The sequence below is a fragment of the Dendronephthya gigantea genome, unplaced genomic scaffold (assembly GCF_004324835.1).
Source record: "Dendronephthya gigantea isolate DGI-Jeju-01 unplaced genomic scaffold, DenGig_1.0 000000F, whole genome shotgun sequence".
Taxonomy (NCBI): domain Eukaryota; kingdom Metazoa; phylum Cnidaria; class Anthozoa; order Malacalcyonacea; family Nephtheidae; genus Dendronephthya; species Dendronephthya gigantea.
The window spans coordinates 7637098-7655521 of NW_021163010.1; the positions used below are offsets into that span (position 1 = coordinate 7637098).

Consider the following 18424-nt stretch of genomic DNA (forward strand, 5'->3'; position numbering starts at 1 on the left):
GCTTACCGTATTCCGGTCTATTCGACAATGGTCGAGTATACCGTATGCTGGTATATTTGACCATGGTTGAGTTACTCGAGTATACCATATTCCGGTATATTCGACCATGGTCGAGTATACCATATTCCAGTATATTCGACCATGGTCGAGTATACCATATTGCGGTGTATTGTCAAAAGCTGGGATGCAATCACTTCAAGAACGTCGAATTGCGATGTGCATTGATCAGTAATTTGGCTACCTGTCCCAACCCTTTTGAAAATGATTGTCGTCGAGCAATTCACGCAATGCGCAGCGTCAGAGCGGAAACGGCACGTACAAATTTGGTACAAATCTGCTATCTGCTTTCTCTCTGGAAAATTTTTCTTAACAATTGACAGGGTGGAAGCACGTCCTCTTGACAATCCAAAATGGATGCCGTTCGAAGGCACTATAAACGTCGTGTTCAACAAGATGTAAACTCTGCAGGTCTGTCAATAAATCGCCCGAACAGAGTCCCTTATTATCAATCGTTATTTCAGGTATTTATGGTTATAAAGTTGTGTATGTATTTGTACATATTACCCATTTTGACACGCCAGTCGCCAGCCTTGACACTATTTCAACACCACTTCAGCTGAAGTTTCAATAGCGTTTGGCGAGTTCCATTTAGTGCCCGTAAAGCGCTGACAACCAATCTATATTTTGTCCAACGGTCTCTATATACCTTTCCTCCTTATGGTCGGAAGTTCTTTCGTAGATTAGCAAAGTATCGTGAGGAATATTGTTTAATAGTCAAATACTCAAATAATTTGTCAAAACATCACATTTTCATAATTCATATATGTATTTGTTCTGATACCAAATAGCAGTATATCGTTCTATTTTCGGGAAAAAGTAGTAAAATGTATTGAAAACAATTTCCCGATAACAAATAAATCCATTTATTTACTCATTTATCTCTGTTTACAGAAACCCACCGGTTTGCCAGTATATTTATTAGGTCCAAATGACAGGTTCATCTACAGGTTGGATATATTTTTTATTTATTAGGGAGGTATTTGAAAATGTCAAAATTGCACATTATTATGCAGAATTAATTGAGTACTGTATTTTTGAATGGGTGTAATTTTTCTCTATTTTGTATGATCGAGATGCAGGCTAATTTAGTGTTGAGGCCTATGTAAAATGAGAACTATGTGCATATAAACACCACAGAAGAATAGAGTCCTCTCTAACAACAGCCTCTTTACAAGGATTTTTAGTTCACTTGTTTACTTCTCTAGTATATAGTTTTCTTAGTTCTTTTTTTCTATTTACATAATTTACATTTCTCTCAAACCCTCAAACATTTACTTGTAGGTCATGCATGATTGCATCTGCTGCAGGAATTGGTATTTGCTTGGCATCCATATACATGATGGCCAGTGGCAACTTGAAGAAAAAGCAAACATAAACTTGATAGAAATATCATGTTGACACTTTTAAAGAAGTTAGAGGCAGCATAATGAAATGTTGTATATTATTTACAAGTGCATTTAAAATTGTTAAATAAAATGGGCAAGTTTTGCCAAAACCTAGATAATATTAATCACATTTTTTTGGTTTTGCCTATTGTTTTTTAAAATTCTTCTTTTTTATTCATTTGAGCATCAGTAAACGTAAATTCTTTTTACACAATTATTACTGCATTATTACTACAGGTGAATTGCGATGCAATCTTTTAAACTTAATGGAAATCTCTCTAGCCTCTAAATTGTAAGAAGAGCAAATGTGATTACCTGCTGTTTCCCACAGTTCTGGCATCCCTATAGTGGCTAGTGCAGCTGCTTTCACTCCGTTTCTTGTTATTTGAATAGGTTATATTAAAGCAAAAACCAAATTTAGGATCTTAGTTCGCAAACCAAAACAATTACATATTTTTTTCGATTTTTTTTTGTCTAATTTTCATCTTCCGGCCTTAATTTTTAGTATAATTGTATAATCAAAGGGAAAGGGAAATTAAGGCTGAGTTATATATCTAAAACAAAATATACTTCTATTTTAGTAAAGCTCGTTTTTATGTCAATTCATCCGTGTTGTTCCAGGATCCATTGAAGGTGATCAATGAAGAAGTTAGAAGTGATCAATGATTTTATTTATCAATAGCAACGGATATTGCTGGTGAGGTTTATTGTGATGTGTTAAATGTTTCTTATTGTATTTTCTTAATTGTCACTCTACGTATAACCTTTTATAAGCTCAGAAATTGAAGCATTGACTATTGAGTATTGTTTATTTCTAAATAACACTAAGCCAAACGCATTACTGGCATTTACCGCGTGGTGTATTCGTATGGACATGGATGGGCATTACACTTGACATCGTTAGACGTTAAACGTCAGAGTATATTTTAGTTTACACTGCATGATCTTCATAAACATTAAAATTTAAACACTGAGCCAACTGCGTAATCTCTCGTACACAGACGGCGGACCATTTGTAACTGGTGGATCATCGCCCGTTAACATATCAAGGTGTTTCTTTTCTAGGAAAATAATGTTAAAAATTTCCCGTAATTTACTAAAATTAGTTTAAAAAATCACATGGGGCCGAGTATAAATTTTTGGATAAATTTCACAGTTGCAAAAATTGAAGTCATTTTCGCTTGAAGCCCATAGGCAAACAAATCTTTGCTAGATGCAACCAGTAAACTCTGTATATAGAGAGAGTTCACTGGATGCAACCATGAAATTTGAACCCTCGGTACTAGATTTTTGTCTATTCTTTTTCTATTCAACATCAGTTGTCTTACAGATAGCTATATAGTGCACTATACCTGCGCCGAATTCAACAACATTCTCTCTCGTTTCCTTATTCCCGTGTTCGTCTGTTTTTTGCGTTATTGTATATTCCTTATCACCACTTCTTCTTGTGATAGTGACCTAAAACATTGTGACCGAAACTGTTTAAATCATGCTCCATTTTTTCACAACAATTCAATGTTCAGCGAATCCTGAAACAACAAATTTAATCCTTGATATTTAATAGCATGGATAATAAAATAGTCTTTTAGTATTTAACTATCAGATATTAAGTGATGATCAGAGTTGGGATTAGGTCTTAGATTCGGTTTATGGTTGACTAGGATTAACTCTAATCCTAAATTAAACTCCAATCCTGGCCTAATCTGAAGGATTATATCCGTCTTTAAAATTTACTGAACATGGAAGTATCACCATTATTTCAGATGAAATAGATCACCGGATAAAATGAAGGCAAATGTTGCACATATTTATGCGCATTTATTATGTCACCTCCTCGTTCCCTCTTGAATCTCTTATTGTTTTCTTACTTTCCACAACCTAAACAGAACAGTTATGTTAAGTGTGTTATTTCCTATAATGCCAACATACCTATTTTCACTCATCATAAAATCCGTCACAAATTATTGCTAATTACAAACCCACTTACGCCATTGCTATTGCGGGTAACTGATGATGAAGTAAACGAGCCGAAAAAGGTTCTTGGCGGCTCCGGTTGGGCACTCCCGCGAGGAATAATATCATCAAGACTCTTGCCCCCCGCCTCCAAGTCTTCGTCGAGATCTTAAAGTAAATCATATTAAGTTAACAAAATATCTACAACTCAACATAATTTGATTTGAGACGGAGTCATCTACTTTTGAAAATTACAGGAATGACAAACTTAGATGCAAGCATTGCCATTGGATTTATGTGACGGTATGTAAGCCTGCGTCCAAAATTAAAGCCAGTTGCTTTACTTACTTTTGTCCTCCTTTGGAAGATTAAAACGACCCGGCCTTTCGACCGGTCTTCGTAAACCTTCACCCAAAAATGGGGGCTACAAAAACAAAAAAACTGAAATCAGAAATTTTGACAACACATGCACGGACATGTCCCTTTGGCGTTGTACAGGTTTTTAGTACTGCGTATTCGATAACTGATCTACATAGGATAATTTGGATGATGATTCAGTTGACGCAGATGGAAAGGGCATCGTAAAGTTAGTAACCGTCGTGGCGTTGGTTGCAAAAGGCGGAAAAAAACATAAGATAGTATGCTGTACCCGCATTGACCAGGCTGCCTATGAAATAATGTAGCTAAAAGTCTGCGTATCAGTTTACTGCTCATTACAGATCGAAATATACAAAATTCGGAAATTCGCATTCACACCAAGTTTAATTCATTTTGCGATGCTCTTTCTAGCTAAAAGCACAACATCTGGGGGGATTTGTTAAATACGCAATAGGCAGACATTGACAGATTAACCTGCCAGGTACGCTAATTCATTGCAATTGTAATATAAATATCATGCCTTTTTTCTTCCTAACTTTTTTAGCCACACACCGTTTGACATATATATAGTACCTGTGCAGGAGAACGGCGGTTTCGTGTCACAGGATTCCTGTCATTCAACATCTTTTCCTGCAGCGTCGTATTACTCTCGTGCGTATCCTCGTTTCCCGGTAGTGACGGAATCTCGTTTTCTTAAATAAACAGAAAACTCTCCAGTGCCAGTGGCAGCCGGCAGGTGCACCAGCCATAAATGCTTGGGAAACAATTGATATAATTCAAAGTTTTCTTATTAAGTTATTTTCTTCGCTATTTATAGATTTCATAGGTTGTTGATCATCTGAGGAAGGCTGGCGCTATAGGAAGTAGCGCCAGTGGGTTTTTCAATCACTCTGAAATTGTCTGTGTGGGTTTTTCAAACACTCTAAAATTGCCTGTGTTTTTGTACAAATTGAATTGAACCTTCCTATTCTTGAAGTAATATTTTTATTATTAAATGTACTTCTTTTTTAAGCAATGCATTTCTGGTGGATAGCAGATAGCACTATGCAGCCTTCATACAACCTGCCCTTCCTGTCCTGTGGAATAAGTTGAATTTTAATTTTTGGCTTTCCCTAGCAGAGTTCTGTAGTGCCATCCTACAACGGATCCAGAAAAGGAAGCGACACTTGCCCTGTTTTTGTACACACACTAATATCATTGTATTGCATATAGGTATGTGAGTATACTTCATAAATGATAAAGCAAGTGATTTTGATGTGGAATTGAGAAAACCTTGTTCATTGAAAAGAAAACAGCCAATTGCAGTTTTTCATTAACAGTAGAAATTATTTTGTTGTTATAATTGGTTAACTCCACATCTTCTGTAGCTTATTTGGCTCTCAGGAAGTGTTGGTAGAATTAAGAGTTAGATACTGTACCATTAGGTAGTGGGAAAGCCATGACTGGAAATCCTTTGAAGAAATTATTGAACATTTCTTCAAATTCTGACATAAAATCCATTGGGTTATAAAAAAAAGTACCATGTCTGTTGGGATTACATTCATGATATTCCTGCCTCTGACTTTCATCCAAATTACCATGATCATATAAATCATTCAGAATATCTCTAACAAAAAATGAGACCAAAATTTAATAAATCATGTTAATCATCACCGACATCACTCTCTTGAAGCAAAACAAGCAAGATCTGTTTATAATTTTGAAGAGAACTTGTTCCTATAAGCAACGTTAGGCTGGGTTTGAGTTGATGTGATACAATCACCTTTAATTAAGTGACTTTTCCATGAAGATATATAGATGGAAAGGGAGCAGGTCTGCCCAGTTAATTTAGATAGCCCCATAATAGTGACTAGTCACTAGTCAGTGATTGCAACTATCAGTGTTAATGCAGTATTAATGCAACATAATGCTACAATTACATCAGCATCGAAAGATGTCTCGAAAAGTCTGCAAAAGATTTGTTGCAAAGATCAATAGTAACTTTCCTCCATGATAATACGTCGTATCAAGAGAACTTTTCTGATTGTGGACCATTTGTGGTAACCCTTATTCATCGATTATAGGCAGATTTACAAAAGCAAGACTAATAGGGTGACTGTGTAATTACGTCATAAACAATAAAAAACACTAATATTTCGAAAAAGAATAAGATTTCTTTAAATTATAAAATACCCACTGTGGTATATCCATTGGAACACGATATTCTGAACGCCTACGAAGCTGTTCGAAGAAATCTCCAAAGATGCTCATTATGACGATTTTCAATGAGATAGAAGCAGCACGATAATTTTCAAAACATCACGCCATGTTGAGTAGTGATCAAGTAATGTTTACAACGTCCTTAAATTGGATACACCGCAATGCTATTTTCTAAATGTAACACGATGCAATTTTTCTTTCAAGTTTCAACTTAAAACGCATTTCAAGTTCTTCACGTCACGTGAACATATTTCATATTTCATCTACAAACTAAATCTATATTGTTAAAGTTCGTCTATTTTGGTTTAAGTAATTAATTAAGTACGTGCCAGGATCGAGTTTATAAACTAAGAAAAAAATGTTAGTTACAAATATAGACAGTGATGACTGTGATGAGAAATTGATTCGACTTAGTATATCTACCTCGAAATCTGACAATATCAAACAACATTCTTCTAAACCTACTCGATAAAAACCCCTGTCCCCATCGGCACATTCCAGTTCATTCCAGCACCTTTTTTGTACTCTACACTCTTCCTGGTGTATCTATTTTAACCAGGCGTCATAGACGCCTTGGCGCTTTCTTCTTTAGCATGTTTTGTGCCAAAATATAATCGATGTCAGTACGTTCTTAAAAATTTACTACGTTTTCTAAACAACAGCAGGTCTGACCTAGCAGTTCTATAATTCTCTCGTCTTCATGTGCTTTCTATAAATATTCGCTAAGATCGTCTGTTGATTTTAATACATATAAACGGTCTAAAAATTATTGAATCATGGTGAAGGAAATGGTCGGTGGTTGTTGTGTATGTTCGGATGAACGAGGATGGGACGAAAATCCACTGGTGTATTGCGACGGACATGGATGTAATGTCGCGGTACATCAAGGTAGATTACATGTAGATATCATGCATTACTGTGTTTATGTTTATGTCAAATAAAAGGATGGGGGTAGAGCAGTAAACAATTACATTTCTACAGTACTTACATCTAGCTAGTGTACACTTAAAACTCAATAGTGGTAGAAACTTACGTAGTGTACCTACAAGCTAAACTACCTAATTATGTCACCATTCAAACATATTATTAGTGTACACTTGTTCACTTCAAACAATAAAAATTCTGAGTGCTGCCACTAAATTGAATTATATACTTCTCGTGATAGCTTGTTATGGAATTGTACAAGTGCCAAAAGGGCCCTGGTTCTGTCGAAAATGTGAATCTCAAGAGAGAATTGCTCGAGTGGTAAGTTATATATGCCAGTTCCCAATGCAATTCTCTGTGTGCAGAGCTATATAGTTTTGATCTTCACAATTGTACAGTATGTTGGGCATAGTGAGCTGATACAATTAAAGCCCTTTGCAAATACTTTGCACAAATACATATTGGAGTTTTGTTACAGTTGTGTTATGTTACCTTTCAACACAATAATTAGTTTTCAAAAAATTCTTTTGACATGCTCACCATTTTTACTAGGAATATAATGCTATCGACAAAAATGAATAATATCAACAAAACTTTTGAAGAGGAATCTTGAAATTTTTATGCCATAATAATACATGTATTATTCACCCTTTTTAGAAATGTGAACTGTGTCCCATGAAAGAAGGAGCTTTGAAACGAACTGACACTGGAGGTAAATTGTGACTAGTCATATTTTGAACAAGGCCATAGCAACAGGTGGTCAGATTAACAAGATCTGATTAACAAAAGCACAAAAATCCAAAACTCACTTGAATCACCTTATCTCAAAGTGACACATTACAAACAGTTGAGAAGAGCAGTACAACTTTTGGCCAGCATTAAAATGCCATTCTGCTTTCAATCAGTATTTGATTAATATCATGTGACAGCATTTAGTCAATTGTTTGTCATACCTAACAGTTCTATCTGTCTTTAGGCTGGGCTCATGTACTCTGTGCTCTGTATATTCCTGAAGTGAGATTTGGCAATGTTAGCACAATGGAACCTATTATACTGTCATCTGTACCCCATGAAAAGTTTCAAAAGGTCTACCGATCAGTGTATATACTACAGGGTGTAAAGAAGAACACAGGCATTAAATATTCATGATATACTCTTTCTATTCAGTCCCAAAATATTTGAATATTCATGAATATTTAGTGTGTGCATATGCATTTTTTATACACCCTGTATATCATATGTTCAATGCTCTTGATGATTTTTACAAAAAAAAGACAAGTGTATGAATAAAGGTAACATATTTTTGTTTACCATGTAACAGACATGCTATTTGTGTGAAGAACATGGTCGGGAAAGCAAGACGTCTGGTGGTGCTTGTATGCAATGTAATAAGATTGGTTGTCGGCAAGCATTTCATGTCACATGGTGAGCTTTAATATTTGGGTAGCTTGGTATTTATCATAATGATAGTTATTAATTTTGTCTTAATAAGATGAATGTATTTTTTCATCAGAAATTCTGCCAAAGACTGCAAACATTCAATTTATGCATTTAAAAACTGAGTTTTCTTTGTGTGTTGATTTTACTTCATATTACCCTAATTTAGTGCCCAGGCTGCTAAACTTCTATGCGAAGAACAACAGGGTGTATCTGCGAACACTGTCAAATATGTTGGGTATTGTTCTTATCATTGGAATAAGAAGGTATCTATATAAGCATATGTGCACACAGCATGATGTACGGTATTTATTGTTCATGTGTGTATTCATATTTCAAATTCTTATCTCAAATACAAAAAATCACAATTCTTTTTTGCCATTCTTTCTAATCTTGTTCATGTTCTCGAAATATTTGAACATAATAACACACTAATTTCCATCCTATAATAATAAATAATAGACTGAGTAGACTTGCGTACATGCGCGAGCACCAGGAGAACGAAAACATTTCTGGGTGTGATGATTGAAGCAGAGAGTTTACATATGTCAAAATATCATGAGTAAAATGAAAATTAGAAGAAATTGTGGTTGTACATAATGGTGTCCGTAAAGGCGCTAATTTTGGCCCACTTTTTTGTTTGCTCCTAAATAGTTTTCCAAATTACTTTTTTATTTACAAACTGACTTTACGTGTAGTTTTAGGTGATTATATATGCAGATTATAATATATTTTTACTTATCTTTAAGTCTCTAATTTTCTCCGTAGAATTCGTATCTTTGCAAGTAGAAAAATCTAAATAAAGCACTGAGAGTTTATTATTAATTGAGCAAAATAACATATTAGTGGATAAAAAATCTGAGAAACAGAAAGAAATTGCAATTACATACTGGTGAATCAGAAGACTCTATATATTTGTCCCACTCCACATTTTTCTGCGGCCAAATAGACACTTCCCGAGTGTGCACACAAGTGCACACAAAACTATATCTTGGAAGCGAGGCGGGCAATCAATTTCGGGTTTTCATTGCCCGAGAGAGAACAAATTCGGGAAGTGTGTATAATATTCCAATATTTAGTCATGCCTTAAAATACGAAACCTCACTCTTAAGAAAGTCTCTGAAAGATGAAGAGCAAAACGTAATCAAAATATCAATCAACTCGTCAAAAAACCGAAACAAGTATTAAATGAAATACCGGACATGCGTTAACATTGGCAAATAATAACGAGATTAAAAGTCAAAAGTACAATGTTAATTGTGAAACCGTAATCAGTTACATCTTAATCAATCCATATATCACACATTGCAATCTAGTATACTGCGAATCGCGAATTTACAATTTAACGAATACCGTATCCGACAGAAAAATAGTTTCCGATCAGTCAGGCTTTTGCGAGTTGCCGCGCTGACCAAGAAATCTCGATAACTAAAGTATGTACGAAACAAGTCTATTCATGTTTCATAGCTTGATAAGACGTCGACATTTTGAAAAAAATTCAAAGTAATTATACAAAAAATGATATCTGATCTGAAGAAATTAAAAATACAATTTCTTTATAATAACTTAAATTGTAAATTTGTAGTTTCTAGTCCATGTAAATGTAGATCATTCTCGAGCATTTTCTGCTTGTACAGTGTGTACATGCATGTATGATTTGCCAAACCCTTTTTAGCTGTTGTGATTTTTCCCCTCTTCTTGCTAAATATAAAGAACTAGTGAAATGCAAATTGGCAATGAACACTTGATCCCCATGATTTTGTGAACAATTATAGGACATTTTATTTTATCCTCCATAGGGCAAGGGCGTGGTGATCCCTCGACCGAACGAAAGGGCAAGGTCGAAAGCCGAAGCAAGAAGCCAAATTCATAAGCCGGATATTAGTAAACGGCCCTCAGTGATCGGTACCACGAAGCCATCGGAATCCATCTCGCCACCGATTCCAACAAAACCGAAAAACAGAAAACCGTCATCCAAGTCATCGGATACCAACATTCCAGAGCCGTTGTCAGCCACGGACAATCCACTTTTGCCGGGCTCCCAACACCTCATGAAGACTCAAAAAATCACATCGCCGTTGAACACTCCATCAGTCCGCGATCAGCTTCTTTCCAACTACCCGAGCGTCGTTTCGACCCATTTTCCTTTTCAGCCCACCATTCCAAAACCTGATACGGGTAATATACCTTTTGCATTATTGTCTACTTTTTGATCTATGCATGGAAGGAAATGCAATCAAATCACCACAGCTGAAAAGAGCGTACTAAAATTAGTAGAAATGCCAAGTTTGGTTGCGAAATGTTGTAAAATGCGGAAAATATAGCCTTGCAAAGTTTGCACATTTGTATATACTTTTTTACAACAAAGGGGAATTGTTATACCACATTCGGGCCAAAAATGGTGACAATTTTCGGTTTGATTGCATTTCCTAGCAAAGTTCAAAAAGTAGTCTATAATGCAAAAGGCCTATTATAGTATAGTAATTATAATGTATATAGCTGCATGCTGACTGCGTTTTTACGCAATCTGATTGGCTACTCACTGTAGCTATATCAGTTTATTGACGGCGAGTAGTGAAAACGACCAATAATATACAATGGAAAATCTTAGTGAGAATTTATTTGCACATTATCATTATAAAGTTTGACTTTGGTCTATATTACAAAATTATTATACCATTCGCTGTCGTCATATATGGCTATACGACTCAAGCACACCTTAGCAAACGTTGGCATGACGACAATGGCCGTTTTCACATTAGAGACGCGCGTATAATCAATGTGTCTTCAATATTTTATCTGGTTATCTATAGTCTGGTTATTCGTCTTCAGTATAATAGTCTCTAGTGTGAAAACGACCATTGTCAGCTACTGAGACTATTTGGTTGTTTCAACCAGGTCTTTAGTTGTTTTGACCAATAAAATATTAGTGCAGTAAATATAAGTCTGAGGTAACCAACTTGCTTATTTTACCGTTTGTACAGCGTATACCGGTATTTGCTTAGTATTCTCATTAGCGATATACTTCTGTTCGCTAACAGGTGTCGGTCTTCAAGCACCGAGGAATGGAATGCCAAATCCTGTGTTACCCCAAGTTAGCGTGCCCGTCACGGCATCTTCCAAGGAAATCTGGAAGTCGCCTTCTGCACCATCGACCGCGAAGAAAACTTCGAAAAACGAAGAAACGGCGAACAGCACCAAGACTGTGTCTAGCGCCGAAGCGAAGGCCAGTGGCAAGAGCAGTTCTAGCATACAAAAGAAACGAAAGTACAACAAGGCCGGCAGTACGGAAGAAGATGGAAAGAAAAAACAAAAGACCACCACCAGCCACGAGAAGAAAAGTTCACATTCCCTCGGTGCCGTAGGAAAAGGGAAGATGCCGATATTACCTCCCTCTCCATTCACCCCAAAGTCCAGATCGAGTGAGAGTATTCGTGAAATGTAAGTTCAAATAGCTTGTTTTTTCTGAAAAATTGTATGATAGAATTCACCAGATCATCGCACGCCGCTATTTCTTATATCTCAGATCAGTGAGGCATAGTAGCTATACATGCTCTACTTTCCTGAATGGATTGGCGTGTATGTGGTATATATAAATTGGAAATATGTAATTGAATATGCGCATGGTCCTACCTATACTGCCGTGCTATTATGCAACAGTTCTAATTCAACATCCTTATTCCAGATTTCCTGTGGCGAGTTTGGGGTATAACGAAATTAAATCACTACGACCTAAAATCGCAATCGCATTGGTAGATTTTTATGTATAAAAATTCTCTTTAGAAACTATACTTTGTATTTAATTACTTTGAATTTGAAAGTAAGCCGTGTAATTTTTTGTGCTTAACCCTGGATTCGCCACATTTTTTTTTCTAATTTATTGTCATATTTTGTTTTGTTAAATACTACTACTAATAATACTACTATGAAATACTACTGAAAAGAATGTCAACTTTACTTATAGATAAACGCAATAACCCAAATTTCAAAAACGATTTTAGTCTAAATAACCTTTAGTAGAGGAAATTTCTTTCACAAAAGATACGAAAGAATAATTTTGCTATATATCTTGCAAAAAAAAAGGAAAGACACTAACATGTAATGCTTAAATTTTTATTCCAGGGAAATCCCTACGAAGTTGGAGGATTTTCTCGAATTCCAATGGAAGCAAGGAGTGGAGTTTCTTAGTCACCAAACTGGATACTTAGATGGTAAGTTATTAATGTCCGCTTTCTTTGCAAGCCTTATTTCAGTAAATACTTCCAACATAGGATGTCCTAGAGTATGCATTTATGCATGCAGATTCGAAAATTTTGTTGAGTTATTATCGAATGTCGGTGTTGAACTCTGCCTGGAATGGCCGTATTGTTCAACCAGGTTGATTTCTTAGTTTGGAGAGAGGTTTTGGGTGGTACTTTGCCTGTCCGTTCCCACGGACGTTGACAAATAGAAATGTCCACTGATCTATATGCATATAGCATGCGCGCCCAAGTTTGCCATCATGAAGTGTTCATCAAGTTGTTCTTGAAATCGCGAGGTTTTTGTTTTGTGCGCACATTTGAAAAGAAATGTATAAGAAAATACAGAATTGTTAGTAGTCGAACATGATTGATGTTCAAATGGCTGTCTTGTTGAGTGACACCGACGAGGTGGCAAACATGACAGGACCCTAGAAGTACAAATTACTTTACTCTAAATATCTTGAACCAAGATTTATATCACTGTCCACTATATAACTTTTTATCTTCTGTTTCTTTTATCCTTTCCCTGTTTTGGAAACCATTTTTTACTGTATTTTGCTCCATGCATGCAGAGGTGATCTGAACCACGCATTACGGTTCCACGGTTTTGCTCCACGGTTTTTGCTACAGCATTTTAGATTTTTTTATCGTAAGTTCTTTAAGACCACCCTAGCCTCGTTCCTTAAAGTTGGATTTCGCCAGAAGAAGGCGAGCGAATTTATCGACAGCGACACGAGAGCCAAAGTTTTGCTCCACGGTTCAAGAAACACCGTTACAAAAATACTTGGCTCAAGTGACCGCATCACAGCGAAGGGAATATAACATATTACCATACAAGCAACTGCGACCGCACAACGCCTTGTCATTCGTAGGTTCTGCAACTTCTTGGCGTGGTTTCTATTCGCGACCATGGGGTTGTGCGCAGTCTTGCATATTGCAAGGCCTATTAACGTGTATATGATCACAGTACTGAGAGTTACGAAAGCAATTATGAAGCTTGTATACAACCGCGCGAGTCGGCCGAAAAATGGGTAACTAAGCGTTAACATCACACCTTGGAGACACGGAGCTGCTGTAATTTTCAGTAATCTGTTCTTTGTTATCTTTGTACGGTGAAATATGGGATGCACGATGCTCAGATATCGCTCGATATTAAGAGAGTGTAAAGTCGCATACGATATACCACCTATGAAAAAAGTCAGAATTTCATGTGCGATGTATATTTTGCAATTTGGACTTCCATCTATTGTTAAAGCCAAGTTTATTACAAAGATGGTGTGACCAACTGCTGCCGAAGCGAGGTCAATTACCGACAATAGCATTATTAGAAAATACGATATCTTGCTTCTAAGTCGAGCTGATCTCCAGTAAACGAGGATTGTAAATGAATTCAGAACTGTTGCCACTATAATGAGGACGACATAACATACCAAACATGTCACATAGTTGATGAAATGGATACGCGATGTCAAACTCACGACCATTACATATTCAGCATTATAAAACGAACAGATTTTCCATATTTTGTTGTAGTCGGTGTCTGTGCCGTTTATGCCTGCCATCCTCGTGCAATTCATGTTGTACTCATGTGAGAATAATATTGTAGGCCTACGAATGTGTGTGAAATACTTGTGACTACGTCAATAAAAACGTGACATATTTGGATGTAAGCGATATAATTAAAAGAGTTTTTTATTACTTTTTCAATGCAATGAAATATATTTTAAAGACGACAGCAATATTTAATGTGGGAAATATAGCTCAAAATTATTTTCTAAAAAAACTAACATATGCTGCATACTGTAATTGACACTTCTTCAAAAAACCTCACATCGAAATTCAATTTCTGTCTAACCTTTGACAAAAACATAAAATTGCGAAAAAATAATACACGCGCGACTGTAGTTTTTCATTAAAGACAAGTCTATAGGTTAATTTTTTGTTGCGAAATATCTTGACATTCTAAAGGCCGCTGTTTTTAACGTGATTATGATGAGTTAAAAAATGTCAATCACCACGGTTGCAAATATAGCAATAATGATAGAGATGGCGTGCAGCTGTCGATTTAAAAACAATTAATCGAGTTCAAAATCGGTTTATTACAAGTTTAGATTGTTGGATATATGTCTTGTCAATTTACCTAGCTATATTCTGTAAAAAATTATTCAAATAAATAATTTGATTTTGGTTGTTGTCTCTGTAAGTTAGGTAATGTAACTTATCCTAAAGTAGGAATGCAACTTCTATCACAATATCGAGCGTGCATGCACATGGAGGCCGGGTTTCTATGACTGTAGGCATCATGACACATGCATGGATTTACATTCGTATTTGAAAAAACCATGAATAATTCAATTACCGCTTAAGTTGCAGTATCGCCGTTTTTCTGAAAACACCTATTTCATTCTACTACTGATCAGCTATATAGTTTTTCCACCAATGACAGAATTTGGTAAAAAGAATTATTGCACTTATTTTCAGGAATTTTTTTTGGAACACCACGTATATTTAGTATCTTCAATTATACGTCGTGTTCCAACAAACTGATATTAATAATTTTAAATAAAAATAACATTATACAATTACTTTCTTTTCATTTATATTAAGTTGCCTCGCTGTTGTCCTGTCTCCACCAACTAAAACACGACAACGTCAAGTTGGAAACACGGCTATCCGAACTCGTGAAACGTCGTGATCATTTGTTGTTGGTGAATTCCCGCCTGTCCAAACCTTCAAACCTTCCTGCAACGAATTCTCATTCCTCAACTCAAGATGTAAAAAGAAGTGATATCGCTTCACCGAACGTCGAAAATGGGAAGAATACCACCAGTTCGGAAAGAACTAACCAACCTTCGTTTGGCAAATCCCCTTCTGAGAGCTTCCCTCCCGAGGTGGACATGTTGACGAAAACAGGACAGGAATCGCAACCGAAAAAGCAACAAGATCCAAAGAGTCAAGCACAAACGAAAGAACAATCGACGACGAAGAAGGAGCAACCGCAACGTCAACGGCCGCATTCAGAAGTCCAACAACCGCAAACAGGAAAGGAGATCTCGCAGCAGACACTCGAGAAGAAAAGCCCTGTCAAAGGAGACACGCCGCCAAACGTCGACGAGAGGATAAGAGAAGCGGCATCGAGCCCACCACGAGGGAACAAAACTACAACAGAAGGAAAGGCGTCGGCCGTCTCGCTATCCAGCATCGCTGGAGAACGTCCTTCTAGCCGACAGTCACCAAAGAGTCGGAAATCGCCTCAAGCCGGTGGAAGCAAGAATACAAAAATGAAGGCTCAAGAACAACTCATGCAACAGGAACATCAGAAAATATTACAGCAACAGCATCAACAGTTAAAGCAACAACAATTGAACCGACAAAAATTTCCGCAATCTCATTTATTACCGGTAAGTTTAATAACGTACTTCCGAAAACCACGCAAATGAGTTCGTTCTCCAGTATGAACAAAACCCTGATATACAGCATTGTTACTGGTCAACACGCAGGTTTTTGCGATGAATGGAAATGGGCCCTTAATGAGCACTCTTTGAATGAAGCTCTCTTTTGGAAATGTTAACTTTTATAAGCTCGCTAATACACATTGTGAAACATCTTGGCCTGTTTAGTCGTCGTCAAGAAACAATTATGCATTATAAAAAATTATAAACAACCGGAAATGAAGGTATCGGATCAATATTTCATATATCCTAGGTTCAGCAAGGCAACCAGCACTTCCCGCATCAAAATTCTCAACTTGCATTTTTTAAACTCCCGGGTTACAATGGCTCAGAGCAGCATCCGATGCACCAGGCGAAACAAGGACAGGTTTCGATGAACGGCAGCCCACAGCAATACAACAGTCAAGCAATTCCTAGGCAATTTCCTAATTTTGTCCCGTACATCGAACCTGGCAGTATGCACAATGTTCGCATGCAGGGATATATGCCTGTTTATCCTGTGGAGAAACCGCTAAACAAAGTAAGTAAACGAATTAATGTTTACCTTTGCAATACATAACCCACCTTCATAATTTCCAGTATAACCAGAGAGCGGCGTAGCAGCGTCTTCAAACAACTTAGCATCAAATGTGGTATAACAACTGCCTAAAGTAGACAAAACACTTCTCAAAAGAGAAGCGTTTTGTCTATTTTAGGCAGCTGTTATACCACATTTGATGCCACCTAATTCATAATATTCATTGTTTGCATGATGTCCAACATCGTCCCCAACACTCTCTGTGTGATCTTAGGTATCTTCTTCATAATTGTATGTCCAATATCGTTTTGCATGTTGTATCAAGGCTCGTTTACACTTGCGATTTTCCTCTTTTGATAGATGTAAACGAGTAAAAAACATATAGGTCAAAGGATAGAAAGGCTTTTAGCCCACAGTGCTAAAGCCCAATATATATAGTATTCAGAATCGTTATATTTTCGTGCGGTATACATTCCAATTTTTCTAGCAGCACATTCTGTGCTGGCATATTTTAAAGCTGATTCGTTTGTCCTTATATACAAAATTTATACTAACATACTGTTTCTATAGCTTTGATTTTCATTCTTTTTCCTTAGAATAAAATTTAGTCGACAGCTGTCCATTAATTGTTTTTTTATCGCAGAAATTTCGAAATATTTCTTCCCGAATCGCATAATTATATTTCGACCTTCCAAGTTTGTTCTTATCACAAGTTTATAGACGTTTAATGCTCAGTTCTGAATTTCTGTTATAATTCAGGTGATGGAGGAGAAGATTGAGAGCTCTTCAGGAATGGAAAAGTCAGAAAGGAGAAATTAACGTAACAAATTTTCGTACAGTACATTTTAAGGTTTTACCTCTCCTATGACATGTTGCATTCAAACTAGTCAGTACCGATGTGGTCTAATACAAGATCAACGTACTTTTAAAAGTAATCTTGAACGCGAAGCATGCATGCTTGGATGTTCACCCCGCTAAAAATACATTTACTTCTAGCTTTGCGGTTCGTTAAAGAGCATGCGCCTGCTTAACGTATTTACCGCGGTTATCATTGGCGTTGCCTGAACAATTCGGGAAAATTTAAATGTAGTTATAGCTCATATACAGCAAGAAAATACAAATAAACCATAGCGTATTGCTCATCGAGTAAAAGCAATATTTTTTTAAAACAGCGACGAGTTTTAAAATGTATTTTGTAATGAAGTATTGCGATTCACAAATACTGAAATACATGCAGTAATGTTTTACCTTTTTAAACTAAGTAGGGGAAATGACTCCAGGTCAAAGAACTCTATAATTGGTCATTGTTAAAGAATTATTTTACGATTTGTGTTAGCGATCCTGCATGTACATCGAGTACTTAATAAAACGTACGAAGGAGCCAAGCATATGGTTATCTGTCTTTCTGTGTATTCTGACCAAAGTGTGCAACGAAATTTAAAATTTTATTTATTAAAACACTTTAGATAACTTTTTTGGTAATTTTGTTTGAAGGACTTTAGATATTCTGTCTATTTTTTTTACGAGGTGATATTATGATATTATAATAACGAATTTTATATCGCTGAATAAAAACCGAGACGAAGTTTTATAGTATAGTTATATTTTTTTAAAAAAAGCGAATCTGTTGAAAACGGACGTTTTACAAACCTATAAACAAATATCTGGACATGCACTTTTAGAGCAATTCGAATAAAACAATGTTTTCTGAAAAGAAAGTTGAAAAGCGTTCTACCAGGTAGTTTTTACTTTGAAACAATTGTAGGCCTATTTTTTCAACCTCTTCTGTGCTTTCATTTTTGTTAAAACGTCCTTCTGCATGTGTCACTTTGACAAAAACAATTTTTGAAAAATACTTAGTCTTAGGTGATTATCGCG

The 18424-nt window shown here is 36.2% G+C and overlaps 2 protein-coding genes and 1 long non-coding RNA gene across 4 annotated transcripts; 2 read left to right on the top strand and 1 right to left on the bottom strand.

Annotated features, from left to right (window-relative positions):
* Window positions 1–400: 400 nt before the first annotated feature.
* Window positions 401–1540, top strand: LOC114521501. The gene is made up of 3 exons (XR_003686809.1): window positions 401–521; window positions 952–1007; window positions 1342–1540. It is a non-coding gene; the product is annotated as an uncharacterized LOC114521501 (long non-coding RNA).
* A 569-nt stretch (window positions 1541–2109) lies between these two features.
* LOC114520473 lies at window positions 2110–6083 on the bottom strand. Its single transcript, XM_028540747.1, has 8 exons — window positions 5953–6083; window positions 5195–5382; window positions 4350–4468; window positions 3747–3822; window positions 3433–3566; window positions 3276–3323; window positions 2798–2903; window positions 2110–2506 (listed from the first exon to the last, which is right to left on the bottom strand). Exons 1-8 carry the CDS (start codon window positions 6024–6026, stop codon window positions 2409–2411), a joined length of 843 nt encoding a protein of 280 aa, XP_028396548.1. The 5' UTR covers window positions 6027–6083; the 3' UTR covers window positions 2110–2408.
* Window positions 6084–6536: 453 nt separating this feature from the next.
* Window positions 6537–17972, top strand: LOC114520458 (uncharacterized protein F54F2.2-like). Of its 2 annotated transcripts, none has more exons than XM_028540727.1 (12): window positions 6537–6863; window positions 7141–7220; window positions 7557–7611; window positions 7876–7985; window positions 8221–8324; window positions 8506–8602; window positions 10136–10514; window positions 11378–11777; window positions 12459–12547; window positions 15185–15978; window positions 16283–16549; window positions 17306–17972. In XM_028540727.1, exons 1-12 carry the CDS (start codon window positions 6752–6754, stop codon window positions 17363–17365), a joined length of 2547 nt encoding a protein of 848 aa, XP_028396528.1. In that variant the 5' UTR covers window positions 6537–6751; the 3' UTR covers window positions 17366–17972. The 2 variants fall into 2 exon arrangements, with proteins under 2 accessions (XP_028396528.1, XP_028396535.1); XM_028540734.1 differs by having other exon boundaries at window positions 7876–7913.
* The last annotated feature ends 452 nt before the right edge of the window (window positions 17973–18424 follow it).

What these genes read in the sequence shown, in the direction of transcription:
- LOC114520473 (XM_028540747.1), bottom strand. Translation starts at nt 6,026, where the DNA reads ATGAGCATCTTTGGAGATTTCTTCGAACAGCTTCGTAGGCGTTCAGAA. An exon ending in GTTCCAATGGATATACCACA is followed by an intron (nt 5,383 to 5,952) that starts GTGGGTATTTTA and finishes ATTTTTTGTTAG; the next exon opens with AGATATTCTGAATGATTTAT. An exon ending in ACCGCCGTTCTCCTGCACAG is followed by an intron (nt 3,823 to 4,349) that starts GTACTATATATA and finishes TTGTTTTTGTAG; the next exon opens with CCCCCATTTTTGGGTGAAGG.
- LOC114520458 (XM_028540727.1), top strand. Translation starts at nt 6,752, where the DNA reads ATGGTGAAGGAAATGGTCGGTGGTTGTTGTGTATGTTCGGATGAACGA. An exon ending in GAAACGAACTGACACTGGAG is followed by an intron (nt 7,612 to 7,875) that starts GTAAATTGTGAC and finishes ATCTGTCTTTAG; the next exon opens with GCTGGGCTCATGTACTCTGT. An exon ending in CAAGCATTTCATGTCACATG is followed by an intron (nt 8,325 to 8,505) that starts GTGAGCTTTAAT and finishes ACCCTAATTTAG; the next exon opens with TGCCCAGGCTGCTAAACTTC.